Source organism: Ictidomys tridecemlineatus, chromosome 1 (assembly GCF_052094955.1).
Source record: "Ictidomys tridecemlineatus isolate mIctTri1 chromosome 1, mIctTri1.hap1, whole genome shotgun sequence".
NCBI lineage: Eukaryota > Metazoa > Chordata > Mammalia > Rodentia > Sciuridae > Ictidomys > Ictidomys tridecemlineatus.
This window is the reverse complement of record NC_135477.1, coordinates 257,956,413-257,980,527: the sequence shown is the minus strand read 5'-3', so window position 1 is coordinate 257,980,527 and position 24,115 is coordinate 257,956,413. Positions and strand designations below refer to the sequence as shown.

The 24,115-nt window shown below is 44.9% G+C and overlaps 1 protein-coding gene across 10 annotated transcripts in view; it reads left to right on the top strand.

Moving 5' to 3' along the window:
* Positions 1–24,115, top strand: part of Srd5a1 (steroid 5 alpha-reductase 1) — a 79,241-nt gene that overhangs the window by 35,413 nt on the left and 19,713 nt on the right. For 5 of the 10 annotated variants that reach the window (XM_078018490.1, XM_078018491.1, XM_078018489.1 and 2 more), the window contains exon 5: positions 22,499–22,621. In XM_078018490.1, coding sequence (XP_077874616.1) covers positions 22,499–22,621 — 123 coding nt within the window. Of the gene's footprint in view, positions 1–2,700; positions 3,916–22,498; positions 22,723–24,115 lie in introns of those variants that run through there. The other 5 variants (XM_078018495.1, XM_078018494.1, XM_078018493.1 and 2 more) reach the window with 2 other exon arrangements.

The following is a 24,115-nucleotide window of genomic DNA, read 5'->3' as shown; positions in this document are numbered from 1 at the left end:
AACAAGGGCAGACAACAACATATTTACAAAAGGCTCACCTAATCCCACAGCCTCCCTTCATCAGATTCAAATGCAGGAAGCACGGTTTGTGAAGCCTGAAAAACATTTGCTAATCACTCAGTGACCTCAGAGCTAAGCCCACCCAGGAAGACATGGGAGAGAAATTGGGAGCACTGAACTGGGAGTCATGAAAACAAGAACTGCTCTCAAGAATAATTTGAAGAATGATGTCAGGTTTAGCATAATCCAAAAATAATGAGCAGTCCCCAGCCCCACAAAAAATAAATAATGTAGCGGGTGGGCATCCCTTGGTTAGGTGGCCTATTTGGGTTTCAACGCAAAGGCCATGGAACATTAGTTGAGACTAAAAGTAATGAATTCAAGGCAGAGATCAAAGTCAGCCCTGTTCAGGGTCCTGTAAGTCACCAGGTAATGCTAGGCAAAGAAAAAGAAAAAGAAGTCATGCTCTTTGTCACTTTTAAAAAATCTCTACATGGTCACATTTTATAAGCCTTAACATGTGACCTCACCTAACAAAGCCTGTCTTACTCCTGTTTGGTGGTTTCTGTGAAGTGCATCCCAGCTGACTGGCAGCAAAGCTGCTGTGACCTCTCAGGGCCACTTTGGCCTCTGGAGGAGCCCGGCCTGCGGCAGCATGGGGGAGGCAGTCTTCACAGCTTCAGCTGGGGGCAGGGATGCTGGCGTTGGTGACTTGGTGACTTGGTGCTGTTTGTCTCTGGTAACACATGCTGTCCTGTTTGCCCTGCCTTTGCCCTTTGAGGGCCACTGTGTCACCTTCCGTACTCAACTTTTCTGGGAGTGCCCTGTGCAGGCATCTCATGGTGCGGCTCTTAGGAACGTGGTGAATGGCTGGACCCCTGCAGACCTGTTGGGGCCTTCAGTCAATGACAGGTGCGTTGTCCGGGATGTGCTTCCTCATATTTGCCACTTTGTTATTCACGGCCTCATTGAAAAGCGGACACCTCATCATCCAGGGTCATCATCAAGGTCATCACTGACCTATACAGCTGGAAAGGCTGTTGTCACTGGGCCTCCTGCCAAGGAGGTGACACTTGTTCTATTGGGGACTGACCAACGTCTCGGAATTGTTCTTATCTTGTGCCTTTTGGATACATGGACCAGCATGGGAAAGTAAATGTGGCAGTCGGACATGTTGAAGTCTATCTTTGTGGGTTACAGGGTTCAATTTGTGTAAACTGGCAGGATTCTGCTGGGTCATTTCAGGCCATTGTCTTCATGTGTTTCTGCCACATTAACAAAAAGCTAAATGCTTCCCATTAATAGGTGGCAGAGAGACCTGTGTGGGGGAATGTGAGGTTGGGGGTGGTTCTTTGGCCCAGGCCTACTGAGCTGACCCCACTTGCTGATTTTGAGGGGAACTTGCCTGAGACCCCTCTGGCCCTGCCTGGCTCCAGTGGGATAAGCCACATTCCTCAGCAAATAGCCTTCTGTGCGGGAGACACAAGGGCCCTAGAGACTCCTCGCTGATGATGAGAAGAGCACGGTTACCCTGGAGGGGGACTTTTGTGACCTTTCCACAGACCAGATTCCAGGACTCAAGCACAGCCCCTCAGCCACAAAAATCTATGAAGCAAGTTCCAGTTAGAACCCATCAGCAGGGCCAAGGTGCCCCAGAGTGGTCTTGGATCTTTAGCATGCCATTGTGACACTAAAATCTGCCCATTGTGAGTGAAACTGCAGTGGGGACTGGGGACACCAGGGGCAGTCCAGCTGTCAGTCAGAAGTCAAGAGGTGGGCTTGGGCGGAGCTGTCTGGAAACTTCCCGGACCCTCTGTGAACTGGAGGTCACGAGAGGTGCCTCACCCGTCCACCAGAGGACCCACCCTCCTTTCTCCCTTGAGTGTTCCTGTTTTCCTTTTCCTTTCCCTGCTGACGGACACCTCCCTGCAACTCTGCAACCTAGCAACACCATCATGATTTTGGCTGCATATGGGAACTCCTTTCTCTGATAATGTCTCTATTTTGACGGGGAAAAAAAACATATTTTTTTTAGATGAGGGTCTTGCTGTTGCCAGGCTGGGCTCAGACTCCTGTGCTCAGGGATCCTCTTCTTCAAACTCTGAATCCTGGGACTATGAGCACACATCACCACATCCAGCCTTACATCATGTTTAATCCTTATTCCATCTGTTTATTTGCTAGCCTTCCCAACTGGCTTTTACTTCCAAATGAATGAGTATGCCTGTGTTGATAAAATTTATATCAAAACTTGAAATATTGTTTGTTTTGAGCACAGGGTTAGTTACAGACCACACCAATTCCCTTTTCCCAGTTTATCCTGAGTCCTTCCTAAGAGCTGCCCAAGAACCTGGCACTGGCTGGCTACCCTCTCGTTAGACCTGGTGTCAAGGTCACCTGAAAGGACAACCGTGCATCTGCCCCAAGTCCATGCACTGTCCTGGGAGCAGACAGGCAGTACCGGTATGCTGGTCAGTTCCTTCCCAGTGGAAAGATTAATTGCACAAGTCACCTCTGGACCACTTCAGATATGTGTAATTTTTCATGATACTGATAAAACTAAACTGTATTTGAAATGCCAAGGTCCTTATTATGATTTTTTAAGTCTCAATATTTCTTAATAATGAAAGATATTGCTTTTACTAGTTGTGAAACGTTTAAGGGACCAAATGATGTTCCTTTTCTTTTTTCTTATTTTAGGTGGTATCTCGAGAAGTTTGAAGATTATCCAAAGTTCAGAAAAATTATAATCCCATTTTTGCTTTGAATATGTTGTCAATGAAATCATCTTCAACTGGAAGTTCTCAGTGATGTTTTTCTGGGGACCTTATAAATGAGCATCTCTTTAATTTCCCTGCTTTTTTGTTGTTTTTAAGATATGCTGGTTTTTTTCCTCATACCCTTGTGATCTGCCTAATTATAAGCTAATCAAACTGAAATCCAAGTTGAAGGATCGGGCTGCGTTCCAGCTCAGGACTTCTGAACTACTGCTGATAACTGCTCAGTCACTGCTTTCCCTCTTTGGGCTTAATGTGTGTAAGGCCAGAATGTGCAGCTGACTTTGATGGCTTCTCAGGAGCAGCAGGTTTCACTGTCCCTTCTGCAGCTCCCTATGTTGATGGGTTCAAGGTCGGGGGCAGTGTGGACTGACCCTCCCCAGCCCCTCTCCAAGGGGAAATGCTGTCTGCACACTTAGACCCGAGAGGCCCGCCGGTGGGGACAGCAGCGGTTCGAGGACAGCAGGGAGCTAGGCCACTAAGGCTGCGCCCTGGCATCTGGCACTTGTTCCAGCCCAGCTACAGCAGCGCAGGGCGGTTCAGGGGCTGCAGCACAAGAGCAAATGGAGGCGAAAGTGGGCGGGGGGCAGCCTTGCACACTGCCCCGGTGCCTCCAGCGTGCTGCATGGCTCTTTTCTTCCTTTAGTCTGGAAAGAACTGGAATTTTCTAAGGCCCTTTTTTCCTTGCATCTCTTAATGTAACAACAAAATCTTGAAACGATTTAAGTTAGAGGTGTCAACTGCCTAAGTACAGATTTTGACGCGACTGTGATAATCCATGAACACGGCAGGAAGGTCCCTCCCGCTGGATGCTTCAGCCTCACTGACGCAGAGGCCAGTGCGACTGGAGGATGTGGTGCTGATGAGGCTCTTTTGCCCGGTGGCTGGTGCTGGTCGGCTCAGCTGGCCTTCAGCGCTGCGCTCCCTTCTCGGCATCCCCACAGAAAGCGCTTCCTCTGCGCGGTGGGTGGTAGTCCCTCGTGTTCTAGAATCGACAGAAAACTATATGGTGTGGCTGTTTCACTGTAACAAAAGCAGTGTTTTTGCAGGGGGATTTCGTTGTTAAACTTTGCCCTTTTTCTGTCCCAATAATTGCGTGAAATCCTAAAGCAATAAATATTCTGGATATCCTCAGGAACACTGGAATGTGAGCTAGTCTTCATTGGTCCCGGCAGGTGTGGGCGGGTGTGTCCGTGAGGTGCACCTGGTGGGCGAAGGTGCTTGGCTGAGACCCAGAGGGGCTCGCTGTTAGGTTTACTCGGTTGGAGCTTCCCCGCCCCCTGGGTACCGGATCCAGAGGTGATCTACCCTGAGCTACGTGCCCGGCCCTTTCTGCTTTTTACTTGGAGAAGGGAGCTTGCGAAGGCACCCAGGCGGCCTGGAGCTTGCAGTCCTCCTTTCTTGGCCTTCTGAGTAGTTGGGTTGACAGGTAGGCACAGGGATGTCTCTTTTATTGAATGACTTGTGGGTGCAAAAGTCTAGGTTAGCTACGGGCTGGATGCTGCCGCCCCGCTCCCCAGACCCAGTAGGTGAATGATTAACTCAGGAAGAAATCCTGTCCTGTCTTACATGTCACTGCCCGCTTTTTCCTAAAATTGCAGCTTGCATCATTAAGGAGATGAGTAAAGTCCAGTTGTGTGTGGTAGACTTCGTCGTTAGTCTGGAGGATCGCGTTGGTTTCAGCCCTGAAATCTGCCGCCTCTGTTTCCTGGTGCCAGGTGGGCCTTCCCTCTCCGCCGCTGAGCTTCGTGCCCAGGGCTGTGGAACGGCATCATTCAACAAAAGCACGTCCTGGTGCATTTTTGTTAAGGTTTTATTGTTACACATTTGATTTTGTTTCCTGTGAATGAGATTTGATCAGTGGTACTTTTTTTTTTTTTTAGGATAAACTAAAGCTAATATATTTGTTAGCTCTGCTACTGAAATTATATAGTCCATTTTTCCTTTCATTTTTCTATTTCTCAGGATTTCCAGTGTTGCCATCATAATCATTCACAGATATATTGATCATGTTTTGCAACATCTGAAACTGTTAGTTTCCCTGTCATTTGCTTCTGCTGATGAAAACTTGGAGAACAATATTGAATATTAGATGGATTGTCAAGATTCTTATGTGATTTCACCAGGAGTGTCTTTTTTGAGATTATTGTTTTGAGCATTCTTATTTTAGGATGATTATAAAATCTTGTTTCTACTTTAACCATTGGTGTCTTGTCTTTGCCCTGTGTGTGTGTGTGTGTGTGTGTGTGTGGTGCTGGGGACCCAACCCAGGGCCTTGTGCATGTGAGGCAAGCTCTTTACCAACTGAGCTATATCCTCAGCCCTCTTTGCCTCTTTTTCTTTTTTTTTTTTTTTTTTTAATAAAAAATGATTATTTCTTTCAAGATTTTCAGACGCCCTCCATGCAGACCAGAAATGTGGATGAGGGCAATGGAAAACTGGAGCGTGTCTATTTTGTCGTCTAATCTAGCGGATTATTTTCTCTTTCGATTTTCAGAGTTGCCCTGTTCTTTTAGTCTAGGCTAACCATATTAAGGCAATTGCCTCTGCATGTCTTATTTTTTTCAGTTTCTGCTTTCTCTTCATCACGGTCCTAATTTGGGATGGGTGCTTCTGTTCCACCCAGAACTGCTCTGAAGGGGTACTGCATTTGTTCTGGTTTTGAGGTTTGTATTTGTTTTTCTTAGGAATCACATTTTTTTTGTTTGTTTTGAGACTGTGTATTTCTTATAAGTAATACTGTATTTCCTAAAGTTCAATAATGTGCTTATAGTTCTTGCCCTAAGTAATGTCCAGTTTTACTTGTTAAATTTTCTTTGAGCCATAAGTTTTCTCAGGATAATAACTTCAGAACTATTATTATTATTTTTTTTTACCTTTTACCCATCGGGGGATTTTATTTAGGTTTTTTTTTGTTCTTTGTTTTCTCATGTGCAAATGGAGTAGAGATTATTTTCTGTAAATATTCTTCTTTGTGGGTTTTGAATTTTCCTTTATTCCTTAAAGAATAGTCACATTTTATTGGGCCTATTTTCAAATGTGGGCTCAACTAACTACCAAATTGGTGATCTAGGAGAATTCACTTCTCCAATGTCAATTTCTTTATGTAATGAAAAAATTAAAACCTCTGAATAGTTTTAATGTTTAATGTCCTTAGACTAATGCCTGACATACCATAAGATCCTAATAAATGCTGATTTTTCTGTATTAAGACTATTCATATTAATTATACTCTTTTGCCAAATTAGGAATCAGCCCTGACTGTGACTTATCTATGCCATGGCATAATTTAGGTTCGAGGGTGAGGATAGTAAAAATACAGCATTTACTATTTAAAAAAAAAAAAAAGTAGTCACATTTTATAACAATGACACAACCCACTTAAGTGTGTACTGTTTGTTCTTGTTTATTAATCCAGACATATTTTTTAAAATTCTCTACAGTCTTATTTTTCCTCCACATCTGATTTTCCTTGCATTTCTAATGCTTTCTGTTTTATGATTTGAAGCTGTTGCTTTGCAAAACTTCCTACCTGATACATTATAACTGTTATCAACTCAAAATCATCTTCCTGTTCAATGTATCATGGCTTGAATTCTACATTGATAAGAATATTGCCATACTTCTTTTTTTGATAGGCAAATTCAGCTGGTATTCATCTGATATTTCCTTGCTTGTCTTGGAAGTTTTTAAATGTCTTTTGTTTTCGTTGTCTCTAATAAAATAATAAATGAACTTTGCAATTTAATAAGTTAGCTCAAATTCTTTGACTAATCACTATTCTTTTATCTTGTTTTCTTTTTTTTTTAATTGTTTGAAACTCCTTTTGTTTACTATCTAATAATTATTTGGAAAGGAGACTTCCTTTAAAAAAACAAACCTCATAGTACTGGCTCTTATATTTTTAGAGGTACCCTTGAGAGCTTCCAGTTCAATATGATGAACTCAGTATATGCTCTTACTCCCCTCTCCTCATCTGACCCCTGTTAAAATCACTACAAAAGATTTAAAGAGGGGTTGTGGCTCAGTGGTAGAGCACTTGCCTGGCATGTGTGAGGCACAGGGTTCAATTCTCAGCACCACATATAAATAAATGAATAAATAAAATAAAGGTCTATGGACAACTAGAAAAATACATATTAAAAATGCCAATGATATGTTCCTGATTTAATTATTTTAAAAAAAAAAGAATTAAAGAGCAGGGAGACAGTCCTTAAAGAGAAAGAGAGTGCCCCCTGCCATTGAGCCCCAGCACAGGTGGGCTGGGGACTGACAGAGCTGGGCAGAGGACCAGGGAGGCTGTGGGCCTGCTAGCATGGGAGGTCCTACCTGGGCTGACAGGGACGGGAGGGAAATGGCATCTCAGAACACAGGCCTGTCGGGTGTCAGTTCCTGCTTCCCACAAAGAACAGGTCGTTGGGGTGAACACTAGTCAGTGCCTGGGAAAGCTGCTCTTTCCAGACCCCTAAAGAATGCAGGAAGAGAGGAAACGGAGAGGGGAGCTGGCCACTCCCTTTATCTCCAATCTTCAGGTGAGGATTATAAAGGTGACTTAATAACAGCAGAGTGGACTTGGTGGTAAAGGAATGTACTCATAAAACATCTGGAAAACTCCACCTGCAGAGTGGGCAGGTACCCCAGCCCATATATCCTCCCTGTTGGAGGCTCAGGGTGGCCCTCCATTGATTCCGCCTGCTGCCCGCCAGGAGCAGATGAGTAAGGGAACATCCAAACCCTCTCCACTGAGTGCTCTCAGTTCTTTCCTACGGGTTGGAAAACAGTAGCTGGGGCCTTTGCATCTCTGGGGTTGAAAACATATGAAGCCCAGAAATTAGCTATAACCTCATTCCCAGGAGAGAGCAAGGAGGGCAGGGGCCAGCAGGTCTTTCCAGCAAGGACTAGAGGTTGGCATCCCGGGGAGAAATAGTCTCTACGCTGGTCTTCAAGGACCATGCTCCATAATGTCTGGTTACCTTCTGCCTCACACTTCAGGGAAGCTTAGGGTCACGTGGTCCCCCTGCTCACCTTTTCTCATGAATTGTGACCAAGAATCACTGGATAATTCCAAAGTTAACCTCAAGAAAGAAAAATGAATGCCTCTAGTAAAAAAACATCACCTCAAGAACAAAAGGGATGTTTTGAGCATCAATGGATGAGTGGCAAATTGTCACAAACCGTGGGACATCATGCACTGGAGTACTACTCAGCATTGGAATTTATGTTTATAAATCATCTGATGAGGGTTTTGCATCCACAACATGCGAAGTACTCGCAAAATTCAATGATATAAAATATGAAAACAATTCTTTAAAATGACAGAAAATCTGAACAGATACTTCACCAAAGAAAGGTACAAATGGCAAATAAGTCTGTGCCAAGATGCTTTAAGTCGTTAGGGAAATGCCAATCAAATTATGAGATTTGACCAACCTTTCTAAAAGTTAGAATCTACAAAAATTCATACTAAAAGTAAACTGAGGCACAGTAGAAATTTAAAGAGCTTGAGGAAACAGTCCACAAATTGGGCAGCACCCAACCAGAAGTGGATCGTGAGCCCCGCAGAGGGCACCAAGATAAAGGTGTTCATAGGACTGGCAGATGGAGAGCACCTGCTTGGCCACCGGCGTGCACTGGCCGGCTGCTTCTGAGTGGCTGGGCTTAAGTTCCACTCTTGCTTGACATGGGCGTTCACAAGAAAAAGCTCACATTAAATGTTCCTTATGTTTGCAAATCCAGCAGGGCTGAGGTCACTCAGGGTGGTCTGGCCGGCTTTGTCTTTCCAAGGGTTCCTCAAATCAGATCTCCACTTTAACTTACTTTACAATTGTAAATGTAATAGATAACACCCAAATATGAACATTTTCCCCATAATACTCATAGCCAAAACAAGTTACTTAACTTTCCTCTTAAGAGTTACACTGACTTCATACCCCTAACGGTGGATCTGCTCAATGAAAGGTTCATGCCTGACTTACCCGAAGCAAACATGGCTGACTAACAGTGAACTTTTACTAGAAATTTATCCTTATAGGGGTCTCCCTTATGCACAGTTTTGCTTTCTGCAGTTTTAGTTATACCCTGGTCAACCAGGAGTTGAAAATATTAAGGGGAAAATTATGGAAATCATTCATAAGTTTCAAATTGCACCTAATGAAGTCTTGACTTGCCTCACCCAGGATGCTGATCATCTGTGTGTCCAGGGTATCCACACTGTATACCCTACAAGCCTTTAGTCACTCTAGCCATCTCAGTTATCAGATTGATCGTCAGGGTATGGCAATTCTTGCATGTGTCCAATAAACCTTTTTTTACTTAACATTGGCCCCCCAAGTAAAGATCAGTGATACTGGCAATTCTATTATAATTTTTGTATTACATATTGGTTATTGTTATTAATTTCTTTGTGTTTAATTTCTAAATTAAACCCTGTCATAGGTATGTATGTATAGGAGGAAACATACAATATATATATTGGCATGCACTGCGGGGTCTTGTAAGACATCTCCTATAGAGAAGAGGGGATGACTGTAGTTTTTTTTAATTTAAAAAAAAAAAAAAAGGTTGTCCAAAAACTAGTTTCATTTTACAAAGATGCTTCTTTCCCAAATTATAGTAAAAGTGACTCAAGCAGTTTTCAATTTAATTTTCTGCCACATGCCTTAGCATTCCTTCGGAATCACAGAACAGTGTTTGCAGAGTGTGTGGGGGTAATGCCAGTCCGAGGCTAATGAGCAGGTACATATTCAACAACAGCAGAAGGCTGGAGCCGGCAGGTTAATGGTTTCACACTAAGTATTTACATAGACACAATTCATTAACATAAAAAAAAACAGAAGTCTGGAGGCCGCTTCATTCAATGTTCAAAGGGTTATTCATTCCCATTTTCTCTAAGCAAATCCTTTTATAAAATCTTATGTTAGACTCTGGCGTTTTCCCAAGGCATGGCCTGAACCGCGAGCCCCGCCACAAGGGCGGCTTAGCCTGGCCTTCATGGCTCACGCTGCATTTCTCCTGGACCTCGCTGCCCCCAGCCAGGGCCTACTGCGAGTAGTAGGCCATCTGTCTACCAGAAGCCCTCCCTGAGACCTGATAGGGAACCTGGGATAGAGCCAGCGTCCCAAACACATGTGAACAACAGAAAGTTGCCCACACTGCTTCTTGCTTAGGCCTGGTGCTTTGCTGAAAGCCCTACAGGGAAACAGAGCCAGGTCTGGGCCCCGAGATGGCTGCATGAGTGTCCTGTAGGAAGGAGGGGCTAAGGAGCACCTGACTGTCCCTGCCCCTGGCTAACGGTCACTCACATCTGTCCAGCCAAACATAGCTGGTCTGTGAACTTTCAGTCCGGGACAGTCCTGTAACTGTCTCCTTAAAAGGGAATTAGTGAGTGTACAAGGGAGCACCCTGGGGCAGAAGTTCAAGGTTGCCAGGGAAATCACAGCTCGAGATCCTGCAGCTTAAACCAGATCCGTCATCTGGGGTCCATCCAGCCTCCTCTGCCCCCAGACCAGGTCCCTGTCTCAGTCTATGTGCATTCGGAAACAAAAGACCACATAACAGAGGGTTTATTAATGACAGAAAGTAGCTCTTCTAGCTCTCGAGGTGGGAAGGCCAAAACTAAGTCTGTCAGCAGTCTGTCAGTCTCTGCAGAAGGTCCTCCCGAGTGATAGTGGGCACCTTCTCAGTGAGTCACATGGTAGAAGGGAGGATGTCTCTTGGCCTTTTATGAGGACACTAGTTCCACCTAAAAGGACCCTGCCCTCCCAACCTGGTCACCTCCCAAAGGCACCTGCCCCCCCCCAAGCTCTTGCTGAGGGGGCCTAAGTTTTAACATCTGCATTTGGGGACACACACATGCTGGAACAGCAGGACAGCTGTCTGTTTTTCCCAGCTGAATATGTGTCCCCCATGCCTACCATAGCCAGCTCTTTTCTAAAAAATTATCACGGGAACCCTGGCCAATCCACCCCAGCATGCCTCTGGACAAGCTGCTGCTGAACACCCGGACAGCCCTGCACGGGCCCCAGGGCTTGACATCTCTGAGTGGTCAGGCCAGGAGCCCTTCTGCAGCCCCTCCTGGGTCCTGGATCCCAGGGGTTTCCTGCCTCCAGGAGCCCAGCCCACAGAATGTGCCCTCCCACCTGCACCTCAGCTTCTCACGGAGTCCCCTGCCCCGCCATCTGCAGGCCCCTGTGGCTACTGCTTTCTCACACTGAGTCCCCCCTCGGCCTGTCCTGGCTAGAGACAGAATTGCCCTGCAGGGCTGTCCCCTCAGTTGGGATACCAGCAAAGCCCCTGCCACATGGTCCCTTCCACTTCTCTCCCCTCTTCCCTGCCCAGGACAAGAGAGTTCAGGGCAAAGTCTGCCCCCTGTGCCTGCCTTCACTCCACTGTACCCCAGGACTGCAGGGACAGGCTTCTCTCTCCTCTCATGCCTAGCTGGACTTCTTTCTGATGTCCTCTGACTTCAGCCTCTTGTTGGACAGGGTACAGGAGAGAGGGACTGGCCTAGCAGGCATGGGTTTAAGTCAGACAGTATTTCAGAAATTGTCATCCTGCTCCTTGCTGGTTTTAAACCAAAGTGCCTTCCAAAGCCCCAGTTCCCCCTTCCTTTACTGACTCAAAATCCCCTCAGCACTCTCCGGGGAACAATGCAAAGCCTCTGCCACTTGACTGGGCGGCCGTTGGCATTCTCCTGGCACAGACTTCCAAGATACCCAGCACTGCTCCTCTTCCTCCCTGATACCTGTTCTCAAACCACCTCCTTCCTGGCCTGCTCCCTCGGAGAGCGCCACACAAGACCCCTGTCACCTGCTATCTGCAGAACTCGGGACCCGGCAGAACATTTCTCCCCTTTCCTCCTGTGTCGCAGGAAGACTGGCTGGCAGCTGCCTTGTCCAGAGCTCAGATCCAAAAGAACATAGTGTTGGACCTCTCCTTGCACTAAGATTCTCCATGGCCAATGGCACGTGTGAACACTGTATTTCCAAGCACAGTGCTGGCCCACAAACAGCCCCTGCCCAAGTTAGGTGACAGTAAGAGACTACTAAAAAGGTGACCCAAATCAAAATGAGGCCAAGAGGGTTGAACCAGATGTCTGGTCCAACCATCACCTCCTCCCCTGGCCACTGCTGTGAGCAAGCCTCCCCACCTGATATCCATCTGGCACATTCCAGGCCCTCTCTACACCATAGAGCCCTGGAACATAAGAAGCTGCCTCCAAGTTCTCTTCCCTGCAGTGTGCAGCAAGCGGGGCTTCATTGTAGGACACCCCTTCTCAACTCCTCCAGTGACTTCCAACTCCAGTGGATCCAGGCTGGGATTCAATCCTGGATTCCAGGGTCTCGCAGCTTAGATATGTGTTAGCTTTCCATTACTGTAACAAATTTGAGATCATCAGCTTATAAAGAGGAAAGGTTTTATTTTGGCTCACAGTTTCAGAGGTGCTACTCCATGACCAAGTGGACCCATTGCTTTTAGGTTTCTGTTGGGGGATGGGAGCAGCACAGCAGGAGCAGGAAGAGTCAGGAAAGCAGAAAGGGGCCAGGGCCTCCACCCCCTCCAGGGCACACCTGATGACCAGAATGTCCACCATCACCATCTGTTAGAGCACCAAGCTGGGACTAAGCCTTGAACACATGGGCCTTTGGAAGCCATTTAAGATAGTGCATATTGGGACCACCAAGTCCATCCATAGCCCCTGCCTGTTGGGCAGGCCCCTCTCGCCATTACAGACCAGAGGAGAGAAAGGCTGCAGGGACTGGATGTGGAATGGGTCTGCCATCCTGGGTAGCTGTGGTCAGCAGGCAGCAGCCCTCTCCCCTGGCCACTTATAGAGTGGCTCCTGCTGACCAAGCCCTCCATGATACCTGCTTGCAACCTGTGCTCTGAGCTCTGCCGTCACTGCTGGGAGCCAGAGAAGGGACTTTGAGCTCTGAAAGACACTTGAATCAAGCCTTCACAAATTCAGATTCTAAAAGCAATGAAATCCAGTAGTTCAGAAATCCAGGTAGATTTTAGAACAACTGGGAGGTGGGTAAAGAAGACATCAGATATGGTGCAAATAAGAAAGTGAATTCTTCAGAGAAAAATTCACCTCTTATTTTTTCTGGAGGTGTTGGGGACTGTTTTGAATCATCCTTTGAGGCCATGATTCTCAGTACTTTGACCCCAATAATCACCAGACCAAGCACCCTGCTGTGCTGCCTGGCCACTCTCCTGCAGCTGCCCATGCCCAAGCACTCTGATTAGAGGCTCTTCCATCCTGCAAGAATGCGGACACTCATGGTCCTGGAGCCACTCCGTCTCTAGCGTCCAGCCTCCCACTGGGCTGCTCACCCAGTTCCCAGTACTGGCTGCACCTCCTCACCCTGCTCCTCACTGGGGCTCAAGACTCAGACCCAAACACTTCTGCCACCAGGCAACGCCTCATTCTTCCCCCATGTCCCAGCCTGCCCAGGGGTTCAAAGTTTCAGGGGCACCGATGAGCCATGAATGAGAGGAATCTTCTCTCCACCTCTCCCATTCCCAGCCTAAGCCCCCAACTTAGTGCAGAATGCTGGCCCAATGCCCAATGCAGCGATAGTGTGGCAGTGTGCTTTGTTTGTAAGCCACAATTGATACAATTGATCAGGGATAGAAAGCTTTTCAGATCAGCCAAGACGTGCCTGACCCACGCGTCAGGGCACGATGTCAGCTTCTGGAAGAACCAGACTACTTCCTCATAAGACTGCATCTTGTCTATCTGCTCTCACTCCTGGGGCAGTACAGACTCTAGCACATTGTCCTAGCTGTCTTAGGTCATTTCAAAAGCTGACTTGTCAGAAGAAAATGAATGGAACTGCCAAGTCAGCAAAATAGTTGATTTGAACTTGTAGGGATAGAATCTAATGAGCCCTATCAGTCCACTGCAAACCAGTTTAGGAACTGTGGGAGCAGACCACTCCCCATTTTTTTGGGTCGTTTTTTTTTTTTTTAATGACATTCTCCACTTTTCTCTGAAAGACAGAGAACTGAAAATTCATATCTATGTCACTGCTGACTAGCAGGATTCCGGGACATCTTTCAGAATGCTTGCCTTTCATTTGCAAAAGCCTCATCTCTGTCAAAAACAATGCAGACGAAATATTGTATGTTACTTCTTCAAGCCCTGATTCTCCTAAAGTAGTCAGTTTTTCCATAACATGAAAATACATCCAGTGGAGAAATAGAAATGCCTTTCAGCATTGGGTGTTCTCTGCGTGACTGTGGGCACGGGGACAGGTGTCTGCTGCAGAGATATGAAGGATCAACTCTTTTTTCCTGCAGTTCTCAGTTCCTTCTTCAGGACAGTGCTCCTCAGAGCAGACAATTCTAGGCGTCCATGACAAGGCAGAGACTGAAGCAACTCAAGGGCCACCGTCAAGCTGGCCACGGGAGCTCCTGGCTGTTGTGCTATGATTTGCAGCTGTGGGCAGTCCCTGCTGTGCCCACATCAGTTCTTCCTTGCCAGTGCAGCTGTAAGCTCCTCGAGGTGGGGCATAAGCCACTGGTCTTTGCATCCCTCACTGAAGTGTCACCTTAAGGTACATGTTATTTCCTCTGTCTTAATACATACTGTACAGACACTAAATTTAACCGCTTCCGTTTAAGAGGTTTAAAACAAGTTGGTTCTCTCAATGAGATATTGATTCCCTTGCTTTCTTAAAATTTAGCTGATCTGGCCTAAAGTACATTTGAGAGGCAGGACTGAAAATATCTCCAGCTAATTAGTGTCTAGCTCACTGCAAAGTATTCAACAGCTGGGGCTGACTATTTTCCCCATTTCAAAACTGTAAAATCTGTTCTCAAAGACTGCATGTAGCTGGGAAAACACCATTCCCAACGCAGATCCTCTGGGAGGGCATCAATCACTCCTATTATTCTATCATCGATTGTGCTGCCTCATTGAAAGCATCTAAAAAAGGAAATGAGGCTTGGCATTAGTCTCCTTCCCTGTCAATTGTGAAAGATGTGTTAAGGGAATATCTGGCCCAATCAGTCTAGAACTATTTCTCCCATAACAATAAACCTGTTCTTTTTACTTGGAATAGGAAACATCTCCAGTAAACCCATGGTAGGGGGGTGGGGAAAAGCGGAACTGAGAGGCAAGCACATGAAAGATGCTCAGTGTCACAGGTCACTAGGAAGTGCGAACTGAAGCAACAAGGAGATTTCACAATACACCTGTAAAAACACAGCGACTGCAAAGACTGCTGGTGAGGATGTGGAGTAGTGGAAATTTCATTTACAGCTGTCAGAATGCACAATGGTAAAGCCATGTGAGAAGACATTCTGGCAATTCTTTAATTACAAAACTAAACATAGTCTTATCAGTTGATCCAACAGTGAGCTTTTAGGTTTACACAAAGGAGTTGAAAACATATTCACATAAAAACCTGCAAACTCTCAAAATTGGCAACAAGGGAAAGCAAGGGGAACATGCTCCAATACAACAGAGGTGGGCGAAGAGACTGTAATACCTCCATACAACAGAGATACTAAGCTAGGAAAAGGCAAGCAAGAACTAAGTGCAAATGCTAAGTGAAAGAAACCAATCTGAAAAGGCTGCCTACTGTACATATGGTCAGAACTGTGTGATGTTCTTTATTATTTTTATTTTTTATTTTTTTGGTACCAGGGATTGAACTCAGGGGCCAAGTGACCCCTGAGCTACATCCCAGCCCTATTTTGTATTTTATTTAGAGACAGGGTCTCACTGAGTTGCTCAGTGCCTTGCTGTTGCTGAAGCTGGCTTTGAACTTGCGATCTTCCTACCTGAGCCTCCTGAGCCACTGGGATTACAGGCATATGCTACCACACCCAGTCTCTGTTCTTGGGGAGTCACTAGCAAATCAGGGATATAGGAATTTGTATATAATAAAATAAGGAAGAAATCTCCAGAGTCACAGCAGCTGCCAACGCCGGGCCAGAAGCACCAGCCAGTGAGGTTCCTCCCTGAGCAAAGTGGAGGGATAAAGGAATTAAAGGAACCCATTTTTTAAGAATCCTGAGGCATGTTGGAGGGGAGCATTTAGAGATCAAAGACATTGCACAATTAAACTGAAAGGTGTGCTGCACATATCCTTGTGCAGGACAGAAACCACCATGTCCCCAGGCAGCATGCAGAGGTCAAAGGATGGAAGCATTGTGCAGCTGCAACACAGGGGCCAGCCGCAGAGGGAGCCCACTCCTGCATGACATAGAGTGTGCTTAAGTGACCAAGGGGAAATTAAACTTGGAGAGAGTTTTACACAGGAGACAACTAGTCATGGAAACCCACGCAACTCTCCCCCTCCCCCTCCAATCCAGCTGCTCGCAGGACCAGCTGAGAGAGACACATCTGGCTGTGAATTCGAAAGGCAGGGGAGGGAGGGAGTTTGGAGACTGAACCCAAGACCAGGAAATGTGGGGGCCACAGGTGACATCAGGGACTAGTCTAGAATTGGCTCTTCCACCACGTGAGTGGAACCCAGGGGAGATCCTGGGGTACAGTTTTCCAGCATGAGTTGGCAATTACTAAGCCCTGGACGTGTTGTGCTGAATTAAAATCTCAGACCAGTTGGCATTCATCGAAGATCCTGTAGCCCACCTAAGCCTAAACCCTTCTTCAAGGAATTCCACCTACCAGATTACCTCTCTCCTTCCAGCAATCCAGAGGGTGGAGGATCATATTCCAGGTAACCCCACCTAAAACTGCTGAAAATCTTCTGAACTGCAAATAAAAGAATTCTTTAGCTTTTTATTGAGATTCTGTTTCCTCTTTTTTCTTTTTCTCTATTTAATTGTGACCTTAAGAGTACATGGACATTTATACATACTCATATTTGTCTCTTGTCTCATTTCAATTATTTTTCATGGGTAAGTTTTTTGAGGAATAGGATGTCTGAGTTGTTTGATTAGTATATTTTAGTTTATATATATATATATATGTATTTTTTTTCTTTTACCTGTTCCCCTAATTCTCCTTCTCTCATTTCTTCCACTAACAGCCAATCTATATTGTTCTCTCTTTCACTCTTCCTTTAAGTTTTTACCTCTATCTTCTCTCCTTCTCCTTCATAATCATCTCATCCTATATCACTTCTATTCTTTCCCTGTATACCATCTGAAATTATAAACTCTTTTGCAAACTTATTGTTTTAATTGTGGGCAATAACTGATCATATCATTTCTGTTGGTTGTGATAATTAATATTGTAGGCATCATAGTAGGAACTATCTGGTTTAAATGTTTTATATTTTTGCACTGGATGTTGTTATTATTTGTCTCCTGTGAAGAGTAAGGTATCGGAAAATTTAGAGACAATATAAGTCCACAGGGCAGAAACTCTATTCCTTCAGATCCATACTGTTAAATGGGTAGACACAAAAACAACATTGAAAAGCAAAGGAACAAATAGCCCAAAACAAACCAAAATACTCCAAAAACAGAATCCATCAGCATGACAGTGGAAGAAATATAAGAAAAGTAGTTTAGAATGTACATAGTTAAACTGATCTGTGAGGTAAAGGAAGGAGTAAAATCAGAGAGAAAATGCATGGTGTGAAATATCACTTTAATAAAGAGAGAGTCTGAAAAATATCATAAATCCTCAAAATGAAGAAATCAATAAACCGATTAAAATAATTAAAAGCATCACCAACAGACTAATCACTTAGAAGACAGTTTCAGACAATGACAACAAAATATATAATCTTGAAACAAAGTTGACCATGGAGAAAAGATGTTAAGAAATCGCAAACAGAACTTCCAGGAATTATGAGATAACCTGAAAAGACCAAATTTAAGATTTATTGGGATAGATGAAGGCTCAGAGATACAAACAAAATGAATGGGATAGATGAAGGCTCAGAGATACAAACAAAATGAATGGGATAGATGAAAGCTCACAGATACAAACAAAATTTCTCAATGAAATAATGTCAAAAAATCCTAATCATGAAGAATGAAATGGAAAATCAAATACAGAAGGCTTACAGGACCCCAAATATCAAAATTACAACAAATCCACACCAAGGTACATTATTATGAAAATGCCTAACATACAAAATAAGGATAGAATTTTTTAAAGGCTTCCAGAGAAAAATGACAGGTAACATTTAGAGGAAAACCCATCTGGATCTCAGCTGATCTCTCATTCCAGATCCTCAAAGCTAGGAGGCCTTGGAATAATATATCCCAAGCTCTGAAAGAAAATGGGTGCTAGACAAAAATTCTATACCCAGAAAAATAAAGCTTCAGAATTAATGATGAAATAAAAACTTTCCATGATAAACAAAAGTTAGAAGCATTCACAACTAGCAAAGCTGCACTATAGAACATACTTTAAGATATTTCTTGAACAAGAAATGAAAAATAAAATTGAAAACCAGCAAAGGGAGTAACTACACTAAAATATCAGTGAATCGATGGAGAAACAAATTCAAATTTAAAAAACAGAAATAAATCAAAATTGTAAGGAATAAAAATCATATCTCAATAATAACATTGAATGTAAAAGGCCTAAACTCCTCAATCAAAAGAAATAACCTGGTAAAATTGGATTTAAAAACAAGACCCAACAATATGCTGTCTCCAAGAGACTCACCTCATAGGCAAAGACATCAATAAGGCTAAAAGTAAAAGGATGTGAAAAAACATAACATTAACATGAATCTCATAAACAAGCAAGGGTTTCTATCCTCTTATCAGATAAAGTGGACTTCAAGCCAAAGTTAATCAGGAGGGAAAAAGAAGGATGTTTCATACTGTATAAGGGAATTATATATCAATGAGACACAACAATCATAAATATGTATGCCCCAACAATGGAGCATCTATGTACATCAAACAAACATTTCTCAATTTCAAGATGCAAATAGACCACAACACAATAATACTGGGTGACTTTAACCACTTCTATCACCATTGGATAGATCCTCCAAATAAAAACTAGATAAAGAAGCTATAAAACTAAAAAATACAATAATAATAATCTAGACTCAACAGACATATTTAGAATATTTTATCCATCAATGACTTCTCTCTCTCTCTCTCCCTCCTCTCTCACTCTCTCTTTAAAAAAAAAAGAACCAATAAATGGTATTGAATCAAACTACAAAGCTTCTTCACAGCAAAGAAAATAATAAAGAATGTGAAGAGAGAATCTACAAAATGGGAGAAAATCTTTGTCACCTGCACCTGGGTAGGGCATTAATCTCCAAGATATACAAAAACTTAACACCAAAAAAAAAAAAACCCACAAATAACACAATCAATAAATGGGCAAAGGAACTGAACAGACCCTTTTCAGAAGAAGAAATATGAATGCTCAACAAATACATGAAAAAAAATGTTCAACATCACTAGCAATTAGAGAAATGCAAATTAAAATTACACTGAGATTCCATCTCACTCCAGTCAGAATAGCAATTATCAAAAATCCAAGTCAAGGGCTGGGGTTGTGGCTCAATGGTAGAGCTCTTGCCTCACATGCATGAGGAGCTGGGTTTGATTCTCAGCACCACATATAAATAAATGAATAAAATAAAGGTTCATCAATAACTAAAAAAAAAATACAAGCCACAATAAATGTTGGCAAGGATATGGGGGAAAAGGCATACTTACACATTCCTGGTGGGACTGCAAATTGGTGTAACCACTCTGGAAAGCAGTATGGAGATTCCTCAAAAAACTAGAAATGAGACCATAATTTGACCCACTTATCCCATTCCTCACCATATACCCAAAGGACTTAAAATCACCATACTATAGTGGCACAACCACATCAATGTTCATAGCAGCTCAATTCACAGTAGCTAAGCTTGGAACCAATCTAGATGCCCTTCACCAGATGAATGGATAAAAAAAAATGGTACATATACACAATGGAATATTACTCAGCCATAAAGCAGAATAAAATTATGGCATTTGACAGTAAATGGATGGAACTGGGGACTATCATGTTAAGTAAAATAAGCCAATCCCCAAAGACCAAAGGCTGAATGTTCTTTCTGATATGCAGATGCTGACTCACAATAGTGGGGGGAATGGAGGTTCACCAGACTGGACAGGGGATTGGGGGGAAGGGAGGGGAGATGGGGATGAGAAAGACAGTAAGATGAATTGGACATAACTTTCCTATGTTTATATCTGACTGCACAATCAGTGTAACTCCACATCAGGTACAACCACAAGAATGGGAAGTTATACTTCATGTATGTATGATACATAAAATACTCTCTACTCTCATGTATGACTAAAAAGAACAAATTTTTGAAAAGAAGAATTATACTGCATTTGCTGCTGCCTCCTTGTTCTTCCAAATTCATTCCATCCAAGCCTCTAACCTATTGGATGGTGCTGCCCACGCTTAGGGAGGGTCTCCACTCCAGTTCACTATCCCACTTGCCATCGTTCCTACACACACCCTCACTGACATATCCAGAAGCCTCTTCATCTTAGGCATCTCAATCCAATCCCGCTGACAATTCAAATTAACCATTATGGTAAGTTGACCTTACTGATTACATTTAAATGTCACTTAGTTTTTACTTTATTTTAACGGTTACTATATTATTAATCAATTGTAACAAAGGTACTACAGGATGCGTGATACTGAGCGTAGGGAAAACTTTCAGGGAAAGAGAGCTAGATGAGAACTCTGTAGTTTTTGCCCAATTTTCTATAAAATTAAAACTCAAAAGCACAAAATGTATTCGTTAAAGGAATAATAGCTCAACAGTGAAAAGAGGGCTTTTGCTCATTCGGCAGGCTTTGTACAACCACACCATGAGTCAGCTGGGTGGGAGGAGGGGAAAGCCAGCCAGCCTGGCCCTGGAGACTTCATGTCTCCTGTGCCCTGGTCCCTGGGGCTGAGCTTCCCTGCCTCCTGTCCAGGGAGCTGCATTGCAGTGGCTCTGGCTGGACAATCTCTCTAAGGCTATAACCAGAGGTCATTTTCCAGGGTCAAGTTTCCATCCACAAGGACCACCCTGTGCACAGCTCAATCCCCTCCCCAAGCCGGTCCCCGGAGGGGAGGGCTGGTGTGTGGCTGGCCCCTGCAGATGCAGGGAGCTCAGCTGGGGCTGTGGGCAGGTTCTGAAAGGTGCCCTTGTTCAAGACACTCTACGTCTATCTGACAGAAAATTGTCACAACACTCCGAGTGTTTTAGACAAAACACTTCCATGTAGATGAACACAAATGTGCAAAGTCCGGGCCCGAAGGCATCTCCCAGATGTGGGTGCCTCCCCATAGACATTGACGGGTCAGGTCAGGTCATCGGAAGCCTCAGCGTCCACGCCCACACACCCCATCCTTGAGAGCCAGAGACATCTCAGGGGATGTTCCAAATCCCTGCAGGCAGACTATCTCCAGCCCTCTGTTTCTTAGGGTAGTAGGGAACTAGTGGGCTTTCCCCCTCATTCTGTACCTTCCTATTGGTTAATTGGAAATGGTTCTGTCTGAATGGGAAGGTTCTCTGTCCTGGGGTCCTTGAACAGAGAAGTCTCAGAGCACAATCCTGAGCCGTCAGGGTACAGAGAACCTCCCACCACCTTCCCAGGATTAACTGGCCACTTGAGTCCTGAGAATTTCCAGTGCCCCATATTTAGGGGGCTTTTGTTGTATTAAAAATGACAACCGCATTCAAGATGAGAGGTGCTATTCAAAGAAAAGATAAGTAGTCTCTACTGAGAGCTTTCATTGTTTTGAGAATAATGCACCTCAAAATGCTAAGCCACCAAGTGTGTATGGGGGCTGGGAAGGGAGTACTCTTCCCACTTGATTAGCTGAAAAAGATCGTAAAGAGGCTTTCGTTTTTCATAGAAAATTTGCCATACACAACCCCCCCAATTTTCGCTTAGTAATAAACCCATCCTTCCTGCCAAGGACAGACTCTGAGGGCCACTTTGCTTGGCCTCCCATCTATCTCATCCCATGATAGGCACTCTCCAGCACAGACCCTGGCACTGGAGCTGCAGAGGAAGGAGCCTGCCTCGCTGAGTCACTGCCTGGAGGAGGATGACCTAGCTCAACAACCTCCTTGGACCTGAAATGGATAAGAAATAACCTTTGATTTTGTTGAGTCACTGAAATCTCGGGTTGTTTACAACAACTGGAATGAATTATTTTGTACCATGGATATTGGTATTCTGACACAGGTTTCTGCTGTGGCCATTTTCTTAGCATTTGGGCAAGAGGTGGGGAGGACAGCATGCTGCGTCACCTATGACACTGTGTTGAAACGGTTAGCAGATGGTCACCTGCAGAGACTTGGGGAGCACACATCATTGCTACAGGATCATGAGGGCATCATCGCAAAATGGATTTTTAGGAGTGTGTTTTAACTGGAATTGATAATGTTCAGAATTGTGAGAGACAAATGAAAGAAATAAGCTCAGGAAATGATTAGCCCTGGGCTTGAGCAGCATGCTGTGACTCGGCAGGGGCCTGTGTTCTCTTCCTTGGAGAAAAGGTGAGCAGTTTCAGGATATCCGAAGAAAAACAAAGCAACATGGTGACCAAAAGGGTGGCCAGCCGCTGAAATACTTTTATGCCTACATGAATGGTTTCATTTTTCTCCTGGGATCCAGGAGATTCCATTTCCCAGCTCTGTGGCATGTGGGTAAGCCAGGTGATTGGTTTTGACCCACATTCTAGGGTTAGAAGTCACAGGATCTTGTAATGGCTTGTGGCATAAAATACTGTCCTCGTGCTTCCTCAGTGAACTTAGAAGACATGGTTACAGATGGCAGTGTCCAGAGATGGAAAGACCTGGACCCCTGAATCAGCACGTGGAGGAGAGCTTCCCAGGAGTACCACCCAACCACGGCATCCAGGGAGACTGGTGAGTGAAAAATGAACTCCTACCGGGTTCAGTCACCGCGATGTGGACGATCAGGAGTTCACAAGGTCAACACGGGAACGAAGCAAAGTATATTCCATTTGGTAAGGACAAAAATCCTTCAGCATGCTTATGAGAGGGAGTTCATGGTGGGTGTGGAACTTAGTGATTCCACGGGCCAGGCAGAAAAGAGGATGAGAGGACAGCAGGGACAGGTGACAAGGAGTCCTCAGGTCCCGATGGAAAGTCCAGAATGTCATTGCCTTTCCCATGATTTGGAAACACAGATTGTAGGCCAGACTTCATGACAAAATATTGCCTTTTAAAATACTTCACCAGACAAATTGATGATACATTCTGGAGTACCTATCTGATATTCCTCAAACATGTCGAAGCCTGGCTACTGTCCACAGCGGAAGAATCAGCCTCTCTAACCCACAAGATGAACAGCCCCAAAGTCTGTACCTGGTGGGGACTGGACAAGGCCCCAAAGCCAAACTGAAGGGTTCAAATTCCTGTTGGGAGCCAGGCATCTCCAGTGAGTGTGGCTCAGAACAGTGCACTGGACTCGGAAGGCCAGCAGACAGGTGCAAAGACCCTCTGCAGGCAGTGCCCGTCCGGGCCTCTCTGCTTCCCAGACCAGACTTGGTGTGTTGCTGGTGGCAGGTTTCACGGTCAGGCCTGGGAGAGCAGGAGCCGAGTAGCATCTCAGCTCCATCTCCTGGGTTGACTTCAGTCTGCCATGCCATTACCAGCTTTCTCAATGGATTTTGTACTATATCCAGTAAGATTGGTGACCGAGCTCTCTTCTCAGGGAAAAATTTTGCTCTGAAGGCCTTCAACTGTTTGGACAAGGCCCACCCATATTATCAAGGATCATCAGTTTTACTTTACGTCAGCTGGTTATAAATGTTAATGACCTGACCAACTCCTTCCCAGCAGCACCTAGCTTAGTGTTTCACAAACAACGGGGCACTGAAGGCTCCCCAAAGTGAAACATAGAATCATCCCGGGAACCCTTACAAGTATGTCCCACCCTTTCAAAAATTCAGAACTTGAAAACATCATGATGCACTCAAAATAATTCACTGAATTTTGATCAGAGGAACTCCTCATAAGAGTTCGTGGCACTCTGCACAAGTGGGTGCCTTGGAGAAGTGCAGAGACCCAGCCTAGGACTCCAGGAAGGCGGGCATGCTTTCCCTGCAGAAGGGACCCTGCAGGGTGCACAGCCCATGGTGGCTCCACAGCCGGGGGCCGGGGGGAGGCGCCACAGGCCCCTGGGTTGGGAGGAGGCTTTCTGCCCGGGAGAAACAAGGGTGAGGAGGCCAAGGTTCTCCCCTGCAGCAGCCAAGTCAGAGGGGGAAGTGGCCGGAAATCCCCCAGCCCCTGGGGGGGGAGGTTCTGGGAGGGGGATTCTGGAGGCCAGAGCTTCTGTGCTGAGGCTGAGGCTGGGGCTGGGAAGGAGCAGGGAGAGGTCTTCCTGCTGCTCTGGGA